The sequence below is a fragment of the Pogoniulus pusillus genome, chromosome 41 (genome assembly GCF_015220805.1).
Source record: "Pogoniulus pusillus isolate bPogPus1 chromosome 41, bPogPus1.pri, whole genome shotgun sequence".
NCBI classification, from domain to species: domain Eukaryota; kingdom Metazoa; phylum Chordata; class Aves; order Piciformes; family Lybiidae; genus Pogoniulus; species Pogoniulus pusillus.
Window position 1 is genome coordinate 6,550,465 of NC_087304.1, and position 16,706 is coordinate 6,567,170.

At 60.2% G+C, this 16,706-nt stretch overlaps 1 protein-coding gene across 3 annotated transcripts; it reads left to right on the forward strand.

Annotated features, from left to right (window-relative positions):
- Nucleotides 1–714: 714 nt before the first annotated feature.
- Nucleotides 715–16,253, forward strand: PWWP3A (PWWP domain containing 3A, DNA repair factor). 3 transcript variants are annotated; one of them, XM_064174814.1, is made up of 14 exons: nucleotides 715–777; nucleotides 1,768–1,861; nucleotides 2,623–2,714; nucleotides 4,192–4,262; nucleotides 4,887–5,840; nucleotides 6,700–6,822; nucleotides 7,396–7,466; nucleotides 8,643–8,719; nucleotides 9,061–9,121; nucleotides 9,847–9,922; nucleotides 11,614–11,664; nucleotides 13,419–13,849; nucleotides 14,610–14,698; nucleotides 15,782–16,253. In XM_064174814.1, the coding sequence occupies exons 2-14, from the start codon at nucleotides 1,805–1,807 to the stop codon at nucleotides 15,855–15,857; spliced, it is 2,229 nt and encodes a 742-aa protein (XP_064030884.1). In that variant the 5' UTR covers nucleotides 715–777; nucleotides 1,768–1,804; the 3' UTR covers nucleotides 15,858–16,253. The 3 variants fall into 3 exon arrangements, with proteins under 3 accessions (XP_064030884.1, XP_064030883.1, XP_064030885.1); XM_064174813.1 differs by lacking the exon at nucleotides 715–777 and adding an exon at nucleotides 791–904; XM_064174815.1 differs by lacking the exon at nucleotides 715–777 and adding an exon at nucleotides 1,556–1,651.
- Nucleotides 16,254–16,706: the final 453 nt, after the last annotated feature.

Below are 16,706 nucleotides of genomic sequence, written 5' to 3' on the forward strand. Positions count from 1 at the left end.
GGCACTGCACCACCTCCCTGGGCAGCCCATTCCAGTGCCAATCACTCTCTCGGACAACAACTTCCTCCTAACACCCAGCCTGAGCCTGCCCTGGCACAGCTTGAGCCTGGGTCCCCTTGGTCTGGCCCTGGCTGCCTGGCAGCAGAGCCCAACCCCAGCTGGCCACAGCCTCCCTGCAGGCAGCTGCAGGCAGCAGTGAGCTCTGCCCTGAGCCTGCTCTGCTGCACCTGAACAGCTCCTTCGGACGTGAAGTGAACAGCGAGGCCCAGCCCCGGGAGGCTCAGCCAGGCCCAGCGCGGGCAGGACCTGCCGGGACCTGCCGAGCGCGGGAAGCTCCCGGTGCGGGGCCTCAGCTGCCGCACTCTGACGTCACAGCGCAGCCTCCGAGTGCCTACGTCACCAGCAGTGCCTACGTCACCAGCAGTGCCTACGTCACCAGCAGGCGCTCGTTGCCATGGCAGCCCTGCCCCTGCCGCGGACGCGCTGACGTCACCGCGTGAGCGCAGGGAGGAAGTGACGTCAGTGGCACGGACGCTGGCTGTGGGGGCGGGGCACGCACCCAGTCCTCCAATAGAAACTGAGAGTCCTCCGCGGGGGGCGGAACAAGCGGGAGAGAGGCCACTCTGATTGGCTGCGAGCGAGTGTCGTGTGGGGGCGGGGAGGAGGGGGACCCAAGCGGGCTCGCTGATTGGCTGCTGGCCGCCGGCGGGGGCGGTGCGGGCAGGCGGGGGCGGGGCTATGGAGGGAGGCGGCGGAGCGCTGCCGGGCGCACAGACGGTAACCGCCGCAGCGCCCCGCGGCACCGGGCAGGGCGGCTCCGCCTTCCGCCGGGAGGGAGGGGCGAGACGGGGCTCAGCGCGGCGGCGGTGCCCGGCTGGCGGGCCTGGGCCTGGGCCTTCCGCAGGTGCCAGGCTGTGCGCGGCGCGGGAGGAGCGGCGGAAGGCAGAGCGGGGCAGGGGGGAGCGGGACAGGGGGAGCGGGACAGGGGGACAGGGGGAGCGGGGCAGGGGGGAGCGGGGCAGGGGGGAGCGGGGCAGGGGGGAGCGGGACAGGGGGGAGCGGGACAGGGGGACAGGGGGAGCGGGGCAGGGGGGAGCGGGGCAGGGGGACAGGGGGAGCGGGGCAGGGGGAGCGGGACAGGGGGACAGGGGGAGCGGGGCAGGGGGGAGCAGGACAGGGGGAGCGGGGTGGGAGGACGCCGCTGGGGTGGAGCTGCTGGAGCTGTGCTCCTCAGCGGCTCCTGGGGCCGGGCTCGGTGCCCCTGCCCCCGGGGTCAAAGGTCCGGCGCTGCAGGGTGGCTCTGGCAGCGCCCGGAGGAGAGCGAAGGCTTCGGTGCCCTTCTTCTCCAGGAGTGTTCCGTAAAACCTTTGAAGCCCTCGGGGAGAACGACAGCTCCGGAGCCGCCTCGCTCCGCTTGGAGCTGCAGCCAAAGGGGCACAGCGTGGGGCGGTTCGTGGAGGGGGCCGAGTGGGGAGCTGAGGATTGTGTGGACCCGCAGCAGGGGTTCCAGCTGGTGGCAGGTGGCACCCTTGGTAGCTCAGGGCAGTTGGTACCCTTGGTAGCCCCCTGGAGACCTCATACTGCACAGCTGCTTGGTTAGAGCTCGCTTCGACAGAGCACAAAGGAAGGAGGTGGTGCAAGGACCTCAGGGGTAAAATGCTCCACAGCTGCCCCCAGGCTTTGTGTTTGTCCTCTGATGCCTCCAGGAGAGAAGACCACAGGCATGGGCCAAGCGTTGGGTAACTCTGTGGTTGCTTTCTCCTGCAGAGCACTCTGGCCTGGTCCTTTGCTGTGTCAGACAGACATGACAGAGCAGGAGTATGTCCTCTGCACCTGGAAGAAACGTCTGTGGCCTGCCAAGGTAAAGCAGGTGCAAGGATCTGGGTTGGGTTGCAAGAGAGCTTTGAGATCAGCCAGTTCCAACCCCCCTGCCGTGGGGCAGGGACATCTCCCACCAGCCCCAGGGTGCTCAAGGACTCATCCAGCCTGGTGCTGAACATCTCCAGGGAGGTTGAGGGGCACAGAAGCACAGAATGGGATCTTTGATCCCATTCTGTGCTTCTGTGCCCCTCAACCTCCCTGGGGCAATCTGTGCCAGGCTCTCCCCACCCTCCCTCTCAACAATTTCTTCCTCCTCTCCACTCTCACTCTCCCCTCTCCCAGCTCAAAGCCATTGTCCTTCATCCTGTCCCTCCCCAGCTCTCCTGCAGCCCCCTTCAAGTACTGCAAGGCTGCTCTGAGCTCTCCCTGGAGCCTTCCCTTCTCCAGGCTGCACACCCCCAACTCTCTCTCAGCCTGTCCTCATGGGGGAAGATTTGTGTCTGGGAGTTAGAAATGGATGAGATGGAGCAGAAGGAGCTTCAGGCAAACACATGTGAGGCAGGAGGGTGGATTTAAGTGGTCTTTGAGGTCCTTTTCCAAGCCAAATGATTCTGGGAATGATTTCATTCAATACTTTGTGAAGGAGTCCTGAAGCCTCCACAACCTCCCTGGGCAACCTGTCCCCTTTTTTGCACTGCTGCTGTTGAAACTCTGCTGTCAGAACCATCCTCTTGTCCCAAACAGAGCTTTGGGTAAGGATTTCAAGCAGGGATCTTTTTTTTCCTCCCCTCCTTCCTGTAGGTGTTGTGCAAATCTGGAGCTGCTGGGAAAGGATCCACCAGGGATGGGAGGAAGACTTCATTTGAAGTTGAAATACTTGGCTTGGAGGAGCAGTTGAGTATCTTTGCTGCTGTTGGGCAGGAGGAAAAGGGGCAATGCCTTTTGTCTGGGGCAGTCCCTTTTACCTGAGGGCACCTGTGGAATGGGAGCTGTGATTTCCAGGAGGATTAGAGAACTATCCCCCCCCTGCCCCCCCAGGAAAACCCTCTGTTGCCTTTGCCACAGTTGTGTCCTGCAGCATCCCCGAGCCTTGTGCTGGCTGTTGGCTGGGGGCATCCTTCCTGTGTTGCCCTGGGGGTTGTTTGTCTGCACAGGAGCTCAGCATGGTAGGGGTTGGAAAGGACCCAAGCAGATCATGGACTCCAACCCCCTGCCAGAGCAGGGCAGTGCTGTCTGACACAGAGCACACAGAACACCTCCAGACAGGCCTGGAGGGGCTCCAGGGAAGGAGACTCCACAGCCTCTCTGGGCAGCCTGTGCCAGGCTCTGGGACCCTTCCAGGCAAGAAGTTCCCCTGGTCCTGAGCTGGAGCCTCCTGTGCTGCAGCTTCCATCCATTGCTGCTTGTCCTGTGCCAGGGAGCAGAGCCTGACCCCCAGGGCCTGTCCTCCCCTCCTGACCCCCAGGGCCTGTCCTCCCCTCCTGACCCCCAGGGCCTGTCCTCCCCTCCTGACCCCCAGCCCTCAGCTATTGATAAGCATTGATCCAATCCCCTCTCAGTCTTCTCTTCTCCAGACTAAGCAGCCCCAGGGCCCTCAGCCTCTCCTCATCAGCCATGCCCTGCAGTCCTCACAGCCCTCCACTGGACCCTCTCCAGCAGTTCCTGTCCCTCTTCAACTGGGGAGCCCCAAACTGAAGGCAGTGCTCAAGATGAGGTCTCAGCAGGGCAGAGCAGAGGGGCAGGAGAACCTCCCTGGCTCTGCTGGACACACTCTGCTCAATGCCCCCCAGGACCCCATTGGCCTCGTGGCCCCCAGGGCACATTGCTGCCCATGGATGTTCTCCACCAGCACCCCCAGGTCCCTCTCCTTGGGGCTGCTCTCCAGCAGCCACCTCCCAGCCTGTGCTGCCACAGTTTATTCTCCCTCCCCAGGGGCAGGACTCTGCACTTGTCCTTGTTGAACCTCCTCTGGTTCCTCTGTGCCCAGCTCTGCCCAGGGCCCTCTGGATGGCCTCACAGCCTGCAGCTGTCTCAGCCAAGCCTCCCAGCTTGGTGTCAGCAGCAAACCTGCTGAGCAGACTCTGTCTGTGCCCTCATCAGTGGCATTGATGAAGATGTTGAACAGGACTGACCCCTTGGGGGGACTCCACTGGTCACAGCTTCCCCAGCTGGACCTGGCACCATTGATCCCCACCCTCTGAACTCTTTATCTTGTAACCAGTTCCTAACCCACCTCACTCTCTGCTCTCTGTCTTCTGCCCAAAAGCTTTTTATAGGGGAGTTTAGGGGAAAGGGGGAAGGAAACAAAAGCCCCAAGCAAGGCTGGAAATGCCCTCAAGGCGATGCTGATTCATGCTGTGATGTTTGCAGGGTGAGTGTGAGCCGTGCCAAGGCTGTGCCACTGAAGGAGGAGAGCATAGAGAGCATCGCCTCCAGCTTAGGTGAGCAGGTCCCCGGCAGAGCTACTGCTTTGCTGAGGCAAAATCTTCACCCTCCAAACCTCAGCCTGGTGGGCAGGAGCTCTCTGTTCCCCTTGGAGGAGTTCAGCTCCCTTTCAAGCTGCTTTCTTTCCCCTGCCCTCTCTAGAAAGTTTGGGCAGTGATGGGAATGGCTCTCGCAGCCTCTGCCTCAGCTCTTCCCTCCTGTGCTGGGTGTTGGAATGGGGAGGAAATGTTTGCTCTGCAGAACGAGGGTGGGTTTGGAAGGGATCTTTATAGAGACCTGCCATGGGCAGAGACAGCTCCCACCAGCCCCAGGGTGCTCATCCAGCCTGGTCCTGAGCACCTCCAGGGAGGTTGTGGAGCACAGAAGCACCCAATGGGATCGAAGATCCCATTGGGTGCTTCTGTGCTCCACAACCTCCCTGGGGCAGACCTGTGCCAGGCTCTCCCCACCCTCCCTCTCACCAATATCTTCCTCCCCTCCCACTTTAAATCCATTCCCTGCCCTCCGAGGTGTCCCTGTGCTGACTTAAGTGCTGAGTTGCCTCTTGAAGAGAGGTGCTAGGGAGAAACAAAGCTCTCCTTTGTCTTCCCCAACTCATTGCCTTTGCTCTCTTTCACCAGAGCAGAGGAAAGACTCAAGTGAGGCCCTGGAGGAGCTGAAATATCGCCGATCCCTCAAGATTGCCCTGGATATTTTGACTCAAAACGGCTTAGCCAGGCAAGTGGCACCTTCCAGAGGACCAAAGGCTCTGTTGCCTCAGGAGGACGCGACAGGAACTCTCTCCTCTGCCTGCTTAGGCAGCTGTCAAATGCTCCTTAAAGGAATGTCAGAGCCTGAGACTCCCAGGAAGAAGAGAGAGCAAAGAAATAACCTCAGCCCTAAGACTGAGAGGAAAAACCCAACCCAGAAAGCTTCCCTCAGGCCGGGGGAGAGCAGAACAAACCCTTCCAGGTGTTCTGCTGGGGACTTATCTCCTCCAGCAAAGCCAGAGAGTGGAAATGGCAAAACACCAGCACCAGAATCCCTCCCCAGGGAGAAAACAGCCAAGCCCAGGTCGTTGGCCAAGTGCAGCCCAAGAAGCAAAGCCTCCAAGGAGGAGAGGAGGAAGCAAAGAGGAAGGCAACCAAGAGCTGCAGGATCAGCTGTGGCATGTGGGGATGATTCCCCCCAGGATCAAGCTCCACTCCTCCCTGTGGCTGCATCTCCTGTCAGGAAGGTGACCACCAGGAGTCAGCCTAGAAGGACCTTGCTGAATTTGTGCCCGAGTGCCTCGGAGGACCTGGGAAAAAGCATCAGCAGCGAGAGTGGGAGCTTGGTGGAGCAGCTGGATGGGAGGAAGAAGCCACGGAGCTTGAAAAGGGTTAACGGAGAGCAGGAGATGGGAGCAGCTCTGCCCTCGGGCAGGAAGAGGAAGCGCAGGAGTTGCCCCAAACCTTCATCTGAGCCTTCTCCCCGGGGGACAGTGCTGGAGAGGTTCCCCTGGCAGCCTGAAGAGAAGGGAAATGAGAACAGTTCACCAGAGGCCACCAGCAAAATAAACCACTTTCAGCTGCCTGACTTTGAGGAAGATGAAGGTGGGCAAATGGCTTGGGGGGAGGATAAAAACAACCCCACCTCACCCCCAGCTGACTGCCAGCTGCTGTCAGCTCCTCTCGGGATGTTGCTTTTGTTGGATGAGCTCCTTAAAGCTGCTGATTTTTAGCTCCTTTTAAGGTTTAGGTGTGGGGGAAGCACAAAATGCAGCAGTCCTGAGGCTGGCTGAAGGCTGCTGCGGCGCTGAAGTGCTTTGGGGCTCATTAAGGGCACCCAGCCCTGGTAGAAATACTTCCTCGTTTGCCAGATGAGTCACTAATTGCCCACTTGGCTTTGGTTTGGTTCTTTAGTTGGGGCTGAGAGGATGTCCTGTGAAGGGACAGGCTGCTGCAGGCTCCTGTGGCTTGAGGAAGGGAAGGTTTAGAGTGGAGAGGAAGAAGAAATGGAGAGGGAGGGTGAGGAGAGCCTGGCACAGGTTTGCCCAGGGAGGTTGTGGAGCACAGAAGCACCCAATGTGATCCAAGATCACATTGGGTGCTTCTGTGCTCCACAACCTCCCTGGAGGTGTTCAGCACCAGGCTGGATGAGTCCTGAAGCAGCCTGGAGCTGGTGGGAGGTGTCCCTGCCCCTGGCAGAGGGATTGGCACTGGTTGGTCTTTAAAGATCCCTTCCAACCTGACCCCATCCCATGATTTTATGAACCTAGGCTGTTCTTGGTCCTGTCCCAGCTTTTACTTAGCTTATCAGGGAGAGGATTGAGTCTGTGTGGTGTGGCAGAGCCTCTGGTTGGGGGTCACTCACCCCCTGCTCTGTCACCTGCTTTGAAGCTGCTCCTCTGTTAATTGCTGATGCCTTTAATTGCTCTTCCACGCTGCTGAATGCTGCTGCTGCTGTTGGCAGGACTGGAATTGTCTGACCTGTCTTCAAAGATCCCACCCTCTGAGAGCCTCTCTCACCTCTCAGCTTTGTTAGATGAGGAGGAAGAGGAAGATGAAGAGCTGCCCTCTATTTTATCCCCTCAAGGTGAGAGACATCAGCCACTTGGCACAGGCTGCCCAGGAAGGTGGTGGTGGAGTCATCATCCTTGCAGGTGATGGCACTTGGGGGCATGGTTTGGAGGCCACGGTGGGGATGGGTTGAAGGTTGGACTTAGGTTGCTCTCTGAAGGCTTTTCCAGCCCCAAACAGTTCTCAGTGCAGCTGCAGAGGGTTCTCCACCCAGGGCTGCTGTGGTGCTCTGCAGGGAGGTGTCTTGGTGCCTCCAGCTGCCTGGCAAGCCTGGGCCTGGCAGTGCAAACCTGTCAAGGAGGTGAACCCAGCTCTGTTCACGCTTGGCAGGCAGTGCAGGAAGGCTTCTGGAGAGGGAGTGGAATGCAGATCCCTGGGAGCCAGGGCAGGGAGCCAGGACTGAGCTCCTCGGGGAGCTGCTCCCTCTGAACTCGGACCGTGGCAGTCCCTGGGCTGCATTATGGAGGGGCTGTGGGGGGGCACTGGGAGCTGCCACTGTCAGAGACAGTAAAAGCTGCTGAGGAGGCTGCTGGCAGAGGGCAAGGTGAAGGGTTTGGGTTGTAAGGAAACCTTTTGTCTTCCACCGCAGAGCCCCAAGCCATCGAGGAAGGGATTTTGGTCTGGTGCAAGCTGCGAGGGTATCCCTACTGGCCAGCAGTGGTAAGGGCAGCTCCGGGGGCTCAGCAGGAGCTGCTGCTCCAGCTCTGGGATGTCCTCTTCACCGACTGCTTTGGGCTGGAAGGCATCCTCCAGGCTCAGCTTGTCCAACCCCCCGCAGGCAGCAGGCACAGCTCCAGCCAGAGCAGCTGCCCAGGGACACAGCCAGGCTGATCCTGGGTGTCTCCAGGGATGGGAACTCAACCACAGCCCAGGGCAGCCTGTGCCAGCCTCTGCCCACCCTCCCTGTGCAGAGCTTCCTCCTGGTGCCCAACCCAACTCTGCCCTGCTCCAGCTCCAAGCCACTGCCCTCAGCCTGTCCCCACAGCCCCCCCTGAGCAGTCCCTCCCCAGCCTGCTTGGAGGTCACCTGCAGATGTTGAGCTGCAGCTCTGAGCTCTCCCTGGAGCCTTCTCCAGGCTGCACAGCCACAGCTCTCAGCCTGTCCCCACAGCAGAGGGGTCTCAGCCCAGATCACTTTGTGGCCTTCTCAGGACCCTCTCCAGCAGCTCCAGGTCCTTCTGTTGGGCCCCAGCCCTGCAGCTGAGCTCTCCCCAGGGCAGAGCAGAGGGGCAGGATCCTCTCTCTCCATCCCTGCCCACACTGCTTTGGCTCCAGCCCAGGCTGCCCTTGGCCTCCTGTGCTGCCAGTGCCCATGGCTGCCTCCTGCCCAGCTTCTCCCCCACCAGCACCCCCAGGTCCTTCTCTGCAGGGCTGCTCTCCACCTCCTCCCCCCCAGCCTGGCTTGGCACCGAGGGCTGCCCTGACCCAGCTGCAGGACCTTGCCCTGTGCCTTGCTGCCCCCCAGGAGTTCTCCTCAGCACCTCTGCAGCTCCCCCGGGCTGGCTCCCACCCTCCATGCCCTTCTAGAGCTGGAAGTGTTAAAGGTCTTCAGCTGAGGCGTTCCGGAGCGACTCTGGAAGTGGATTTCCATATGAATAGAAGCACCTCAGAGCCCCCCGGGGGCAGCTGAGCTGTGTGTCCAAGAGGGAGGATCAGCTCTGAGCCTTCTCTCCCTCCCGTACCCAACCTGACAGGAGGAGGAGGAGGAGGAGGAGGAGGTCTCCTCATGCACTGACTAAGGCTCAGCTTTTCCCAGCCCTGTGCGGGGTGACAGGGATGGAGCCTCGGGATTTAGGGGCTGGTGAGGACCCTGGGTGAGGCTTTGTCCCTCCAACAGGTGAAGACCATCAAGAGGAAGCACAAGAAGGCCTGCGTGCTCCTGATCGATGGCAGCACCAGCGAGAGGAAGAAAGGGTAAAGGCCTCGGGGTCTGCTGGGTTCGGGGCTCTGGCAGCTTCCCCCTCCCTGCCCGAGGGCACTGCCACCTGGGCTGGCCTCAGAGGTGTGGGGCAGGGTCGGGCACCCAGCTGGTGCTGAAGTGTGGTGCTTGGGCTGCCTGCACTCACACTGGGTTCAGGTCAGGCACTGAGGTTTGGGCAGAGGTTTCCCTGGGTTCAGCTCCTGGAGGAAACCAAACGCCCTGAAAGCTTCGTTCCTGACCCCTCCCAGCCCCCTCGGGGGGTGTGGGGTTGCAGGGAGCAGAGGTGCAGCTGCTCTGCCTCTGCTCCTGACTCTGCTGCTTTGCCTCATTCCAGCTTCTCAGTCCCTCTGAAGAGTCTGAAGCACTTCGACTGCGAGGAGAAGCAGGACCTCATAGTGAGTGCTGGGAGGGGGCTGGGTGTACCCCCAGTGTGTGACCCTGGGGTGGGGGCTGCTGCTCTGGGGCTGCTCACAGAATGGGTTAGGTTGGAAGAGAGCTTCAAGATCATCCAGTGCCACCCCCACTGCCATGGGGGCAGGGACAGCTCCTACCAGCCCCAGGGTGCTCAAGGCCTCATCCAGCCTGGTCCTGAACACCTCCAGGGAGGTTGTGGAGCACAGAATGGGATCAAAGATCATTCCCCAGCCCATGGCACTCAGTGCCCAGCCAGGCTTGGCTGCAGCACCTCCAGCCATGGGCACTGCACCACCTCCCTGGGCAGCCCATTCCAGTGCCAATCTCTCTGCCAACAACTTCCTAACAACATCCAGCCTGACCCTGCCCTGGCACAGCTTGAGCCTGGGTCCCCTTGGTCTGTCCCTGGCTGCCTGGCAGCAGAGCCCAACCCCACCTGGCTACAGCCTCCCTGCAGGCAGCTGCAGGCAGCAATGAGCTCTGCCCTGAGCCTGCTCTGTGCCAGGCTGCACCCCCCCAGCTCCCTCAGCCTCTCCTCACAGGGCTCTGTGCCCCCTCCCCAGCCTTGCTGCACCTCAGCAGCTCTCTGCAGTGGAGGAGCCCAGCGCTGGGCACAGCACTGCAGGGGTGGCTGAGCAGTGCCAGGTCAGTGAGCTGAGCTGCAGGCTGCCTGCTGGCAGGGCTGGGACTGTCTCCTGTTTTGCAGGACCGAGCCAGGGAAGGCTACAGGCAGGAGATCGAGTGGTGTGTGCGGCTCATCGGCGACTACCGCATCCGCCTGGGTCAGCAGGGCAGGGCTGGGGGCACCACAGCCCCCCCCGGGGTGCATGGGGCTGGGGGGGGGGCACCACAGCCACCCCCGGGGTGCATGGGGCTGGGGGGGACACCTCGGCCCCCCCCGGGGTGCATGGGGCTGGGAGGGGGCACCTCGGCCACCCCCAGGGTGCATGGGGCGGGGGGGGGGCAATCTCACCCATCCCTGGGGTCTGTGGAGCTGGGGGGGGACAATCTCACCCATCCCTGGGGTCTGTGGAGCTGGGGGGGGGCAATCTCACCCATCCCTGGGGTCTGTGGAGCTGGGGGGGGGCAATCTCACCCATCCCTGGGGTCTGTAGAGCTGGGGGGGGACAATCTCACCCATCCCTGGGGTCTGTAGAGCTGGGGGGGGACAATCTCACCCATCCCTGGGGTCTGTAGAGCTGGGGGGGGACAATCTCACCCATCCCTGGGGTCTGTGGAGCTGGGGGGGGACAATCTCACCCATCCCTGGGGTCTGTGGAGCTGGGGGGGGGCAATCTCACCCATCCCTGGGGTCTGTGGAGCTGGGGGGGGGCAATCTCACCCATCCCTGGGGTCTGTGGAGCTGGGGGGGGGCAATCTCACCCATCCCTGGGGTCTGTGGAGCTGGGGGGGGACAATCTCACCCATCCCTGGGGTCTGTGGAGCTGGGGGGGGGCAATCTCACCCATCCCTGGGGTCTGTAGAGCTGGGGGGGGGCAATCTCACCCCTCCCTGGCCTCCATGGAGTCACAGAAGTGTTTGGGCTGGACAAGCCCTCGAAGATTGGCCCCAGCCCCACCATGGGCACAGACCATGGCCCCAGGTGCCATGGGCACACAGGTCTTGAACACCTCCAGCCATGGGCACTCCACCACCTGCCTGGGCAGCCTGTGCCAATCTTTGACCACTCTGGCAGCAAAGAAATTGTTCCTCAGCTCCAACCTAACTCTGCCCTGGCACAATCTCAGGCCATGTCCTCTTCTGTCACCTGGTGCTAGGGAGCTGCAGAGAGCAATGAGGTCTCCCTCAGCCTGCTCCACACTACTCACCCCCAAGTCCCTCAGCTGATCCTCCCCAGCCCTGTTCTCCAGACCCTGCCCCAGCTCTGGTGCCCTTCTCCAACCCCTCAATTCCCTTGTTGGAGTGAGGAGCCCAAAACCAAAGCCAAGATTTGAGGTGCTCAGCACTGCTCATGTCACATCTTGAGTGCTGTGCCCAGTTCTGGGCTCCTCAGTTCAAGAGAGATGTTGAGGTGCTGGAAGGTGCCCAGAGCAGGGCAGCAAGGCTGGGGAGGGGCCTGGAGCACAGCCCTGTGAGGAGAGGCTGAGGGAGCTGGGGGGGTGCAGCCTGGCACAGAGCAGGCTCAGGGCAGAGCTCATTGCTGCCTGCAGGGAGGCTGTAGCCAGGTGGGGTTGGGCTCTGCTGCCAGGCAGCCAGGGACAGAAGAAGGGGACCCAGGCTCAAGTTGTGCCAGGGCAGGGTCAGGCTGGATGCTAGGAAGGAGTTGTGCCCAGAGAGTGATTGGCACTGGCATGGGCTGCCCAGGGAGGTGGTGCAGTGCCCATGGCTGGAGGTGTTGCAGCCAAGCCTGGCTGGGCACTGAGTGCCATGGGCTGGTGCCTGGGCAGGGCTGGGCTGTCTGAGCTTGGAGCTCTCTGCCAGCCTGGCTGACTCTGGGCTCTGGCTCCTGCAGGTTGTCATTCCTTCACGGGATCCTTCCTGGAGTATTTTGCTGCTGATATCAGTAAGTGGCTCAGGGCCTTTGTCCTCCCTTTGCTTTCTGGGTTTGGCTCCAGTCCTTGCAGAGTGGGAGGGAGTTTAGTGTCAGGCCCCCCGAGGGGGGAACCATTGCTGCTGCTCTGCCTCATTATTCCTCTCTGAGGCTTTTGGGTGGTAGAATCATAGAGTGGTTTGGGTTGGAAGGGACCTCCAAAGCTCATCCAGTCCAAGCTCTGCAGGCAGCAGGGACCTCCTCCCCTTGATGGCTGAGCCTGACCTTGAACATCTGCAGGGACTGAGTCTCAGCTGCCTCCCTGGGCCCTCCCTTGCTGCACTGTTCCACCACCCTCGTGGTGCAGAACTTGCTCCTAACATCCAATCTTCAGTCTGCTGTGCTCTGCCATTGCCACTCCAAACCCTTCTGAGCAGACCCTCCCCAGCGCTCCTGTAGCCTCTTCCTGTACTGCAAGGCTGCTGCCTGGAGCCTTCTCCTCTCCAGGCTGAACACCCCAAACTCTCTCAACCTGTTCCCATAGGAGGAGGTTTTCCAGCTCCTTTCTGGCCTCCTCTAGACTCTCTCCAGCAGCTCCAGGTCCTTCTGTTGGGCCCCAGCCCTGCAGCTGAGCTCTCCCCAGGGCAGAGCAGAGGGGCAGGATCCTCTCTCTCCATCCCTGCCCACACTGCTTTGGCTCCAGCCCAGGCTGCCCTTGGCCTCCTGTGCTGCCAGTGCCCATGGCTGGCTCCTGCCCAGCTTCTGGCCCCCCAGCACCCCCAGGTCCTTCTCTGCAGGGCTGCTCTCCACCTCCTCCCCCCCAGCCTGGCTTGGCACCGAGGGCTGCCCTGACCCAGCTGCAGGACCTTGCCCTGTGCCTTGCTGCCCCCCAGGAGTTCTCCTCAGCCACCTCTGCAGCTCCCTCTGGCTGCTGCCCTCCTGCCCTCCTGCCCTCCAGCCTCATCAGCTGCACCACTCAGCTCGGTGCCAGCTGCAGCCCTGCTGAGGCTGCCTCAGCCTCACTGCTTGAGCCATCAGTGAAGTTACTGAGCAGCTCTGGTCCCAGCACAGAGCCTGCATCTGAAGCTTCCACACTGACAGTAAAGGCAATCAGGTTCCTTGGGGTGGAGGAGCTGAATCAGAGCTCCTGCAGAGGTCAAACTCCCTCATTTTAAGGCAGAATTGAGGTGGCAGTGGTTGGGGGAGTTAAGGCAGAGTTCAGGTGGCAGTGGCTGGGCTGGGGGAGTTAAGGCAGAGTTCAGGAGGCAGTGGCTGGGGGAGTTAAGGCAGAGTTCAGGAGGCAGTGGCTGGGGGAGTTAAGGCAGAGTTCAGGTGGCAGTGGCTGGGGGAGTTAAGGCAGAGTTCAGGAGGCAGTGGCTGGGCTGGGGGAGTTAAGGCAGAGTTCAGGTGGCAGTGGCTGGGCTGGGGGAGTTAAGGCACAGTTCAGGGGGCAGTGGCTGGGGGAGTTAAGGCAGAGTTCAGGAGGCAGTGGCTGGGCTGGGGGAGTTAAGGCAGAGTTCAGGTGGCAGTGGCTGGGCTGGGGGAGTTAAGGCACAGTTCAGGGGGCAGTGGCTGGGCTGGGGGAGTTAAGGCACAGTTCAGGTGGCAGTGACTGGGGGAGTTAAGGCAGAGTTCAGGGGGCAGTGCAGTGATTTTAAGCTGGGAGGAGGAGGAGGAGGAAGGGAGGAAATCCTCTTGAATCAGATCCCTTCTGTGGTATTTGCCCACCCAGAAGTGAGAACTCCTCCTGCAGGCTGCACTCTCCCTGACTGTGCCTTTTCTGCCAGGCTACCCGGTGAGGAAGGAAGGCTACCAGGATGCCCTCCAGATGACCTTCCCAAACCAGACAGAGGCCAACGGTGAAGAGTCTCCCTCGGAAACTTCTCCTCCAAAGCCACCCAAGAAGCTCCTCCCTGACAGGTCGAGGGCAGCCAGGGACAGGGCGAATCAGAAGATCGTGGAGTTCATCGTGAAGACCAAAGGGGCTGAGGAGCACCTCCAGGCTATCCTGAAGAGCAGGAAGCAGTCCAGGTGGCTGAAGGAGTTCCTGAACTCGGGCCAGTATGTGACCTGTGTGGAAACCTATTTAGAGGACGAGGAGCAGCTCGACCTGGTTGTCAACTACCTGAAGGAGGTTTATCATGGGATAGACGCCAAAAATCTCCATCAGTTGGGTGGGGATGGAGTAAAACTCATCTCAGATGTCCTCCTGCCCGAGGTGAGCAAGGCAGGGAAGGGAATGCCTGGGTTAAAGGGGGGGGCTTGGAGTCCAGCGGCTTGTGGTTGCCTTCCCTGGCAGCTTGGGAGAGGGTGGGGGATGGTTTGAGCCTCCCTTATCACACCCAGCTGCAGCAGCAAACTGCTCCTGGCTGCTGGGTGGTTCCCACCGGCACAGGAGGCTCTCTGTGGGCCCTTAAGTGGAGAATCAACACCTTGGGGCGAGGTGTGAGAGGAAATGGAGCCACAGAACCCCCCTGGGGTCGCTTGAGTGGCTGTGGGAGGGAGGGTTTGGGTGTGAAGGGGAAGCTGTGAAGCAAGATTCCAAAGGCTGAGCGAGGAGCTCCTGGCACAGGGCAGGGAGGGGCTGGGATGGTTTTAGAGGCAGTGTTGTGGTTGCCTTTTGGCTCTCTAGAACCCTTCAGAGCTTTGGGGTTTATCTCTGGGAGGGGTTTTCGATGCCTGCTGGGTGGGGGTGGGTTGGGCTGCTCTAAATTCCTCTCAGCAGTCGTTGGTGTCTCCTCTGTAGAGACAAAACCTCTGGGAAGGACTTCCCAAACCCGGTGGTGAAAATCCCTCCCCCGAGGGTGCTTGAAGGAGCTTTTGTATCCCCTGGGTCACAGCTCCAGGTCCACCACAAGCACTTTCCTCCCAAGTGGGGTCCAGGAATTTCCCCAGTCTAAGCAATGTCTTCAGCTCCCAGAGTTTCAGCTCTCTGGGTGCCATTTGGGCTGCTTCAAAGCTCCACATCCTTTCCCCAGGCTATCATTTATGCCATCTCTGCCCTGGATGAGATTGATTACAAGAAGGCAGAAGAGAAATACATCAAGGGACCATCAGTCAGCAAAAGGTAGCCCTTGGGATTGGTGGTAGCAGTTGGGATGGGGAAATGTCCTGGGGTGAGGGCAGGAGAGTTCAGTCTCCTCCTGTCTGCTACAGGAGCTGTGAGGATTAAACAGGGGGAGGAATGTTGGTGGTGAGCAGCTCTGGTTCCCAGGGCAGTCCCAGAATCACCTGGGAGGTCTCCTCCTCCTCCTGGAGAGGCTCTTTGAGAGGTCTTCTCCTCCTTCTGGAGAGGCTCTTTGGGAGATCTCCTCCTCCTGGAGAGGCTCTTTGAGAGGTCTTCTCCTCCTTCTGGAGAGGCTCTTTGGGAGATCTCCTCCTCCTCCTTCTGGAGAGGCTCTTTGGGTCTCCCTCTCTTCCTCCTCCTCCTCCTCCTCCTCCTCCTGGAGGGGCTCTTTGGGTCTCCCTCCTCCTGATGCATTCCTGTGTGACCCTGCTCTAGCACTGGGGTTGGACTCAGACTTCAGAGGTCACTTCCAGCCCCTAACCCTCCAAGTCTCTGAACTGGGGTTACAAAGCTGGGATAAGAAGGTAAAAGTTTGGGATGTTGGAGTCCTGGGAAGCTTCCTCCCAGGAGAGGGCTGGGTTCTGGGGCCTGGAGTGAGTGCCCCTCCCCGAGGGTGGGTTCTGGGGCCCAGAGTGCCCCCCTGAGAAGTGCTGAGATCTTAAGCACATTGCCAGGACAATCCAAGAGCCACTTGGAATGCCACAGGCAGGGTTAAAAAGCTTGGAAGTGGCAGGAAAGAGAAGGAATTGTGGCCACCACTTGCCAGGAGAGCAAATGTCATTTACCAGAGCCACCAGGGAAGTGTTGGCTGCCTTATGGTGACCCCAAAAATGGCATCAGACCCCAGGGAGAGCAGGAGAGCATCCACCCATGGAATGGTTTGGAGTGGAAGGGACCTCAAGGATCCTCCTGCCGTGGGCAGGGACACACCCCCAGGAGCTCAGGTTGCTCCCAGCCTCATCCAACCTATCCTTGAAGACTTCTGGCAGGGGGCAGGGGGGAGAGGATCATTTCCCATCACATCTCAAGCTTAATTTCTTTCCCCTGCAGCACCCAAATCGATTTGGTTTTGGTTTTTTGCAGGGAGAGAGAAATGTTTGAGGAAGAAATCCTGGAGAGAAAACGTCAGAGCAAGCTGCTGGCTGCAGACAGAGCCTGAGGCCCCTGGCACAGGCTCCCCAGGCCCTGCTGTACATTGTGTGTGTGTTGGAAGGGGAAGTTTGCACCAGAGGGAGGAATTCTGACTCCCCAAAAGATGGAATTCTGTTCCCAGCTGCTCTGCATACTCCTCTCCAGCTGCAGTTGCTCCAAGGCTATGCTGTTGTCACACAGACCCTTTCCACCCTCTGCAGAGCTGCTGAAGGCAGCACCACAGCTGTAGGGAATTTTGTGGCCACCTGTGAGGAAGGGAAGAGCTTTTTTGGTGTCCTTCAAGGCTCCTGCAGCTCAATGGCACAGCCACTCTTGACCTCACTGCTAACTCCTCCAGCTCTTTCCCTCTGGAAGTATTCTCAGTGGGTTCCTTTCTTGCTTGAAATAAAGCTAAAACCACAAATCTGTTCTCCTGGTGCAAGCTGAGGCACAAAAGCTTTGAGTGCAGTGCTGGGGCCAGGAGGGAAAGGACTCTGGAGGTGGTTTAAACCCCCCCAAACGCTTTCACTTTGCTCCAAAGAGCACAGAGTGGAGCTGGGCTGTGCTGGGGAGTACCTGTCCTAGAATCAGGCAGGCTGGAAGAGAGCTCCAAGCTCTGCCCTGAGCCTGCTCTGCTGCAGGCTGCACCCCCCCAGCTTCCTCAGCCTCTCCTCACAGGGCTGTGCTCCAGGCCCCTCCCCAGCCTTGCTGCCCTTCTCTGGACACCTTCCAGCACCTCAACATCTCTCTTGAATGGAGGAGCCCAGAACTGGACACAGCACTGCAGGGGTGGCCTGAGCAGTGCTGAGCACAGGGGCACAAGAACCTCCCTTGTCCTGCTGCCCACACTGCTCCTGAGCCAGCCCAGGATGCCATT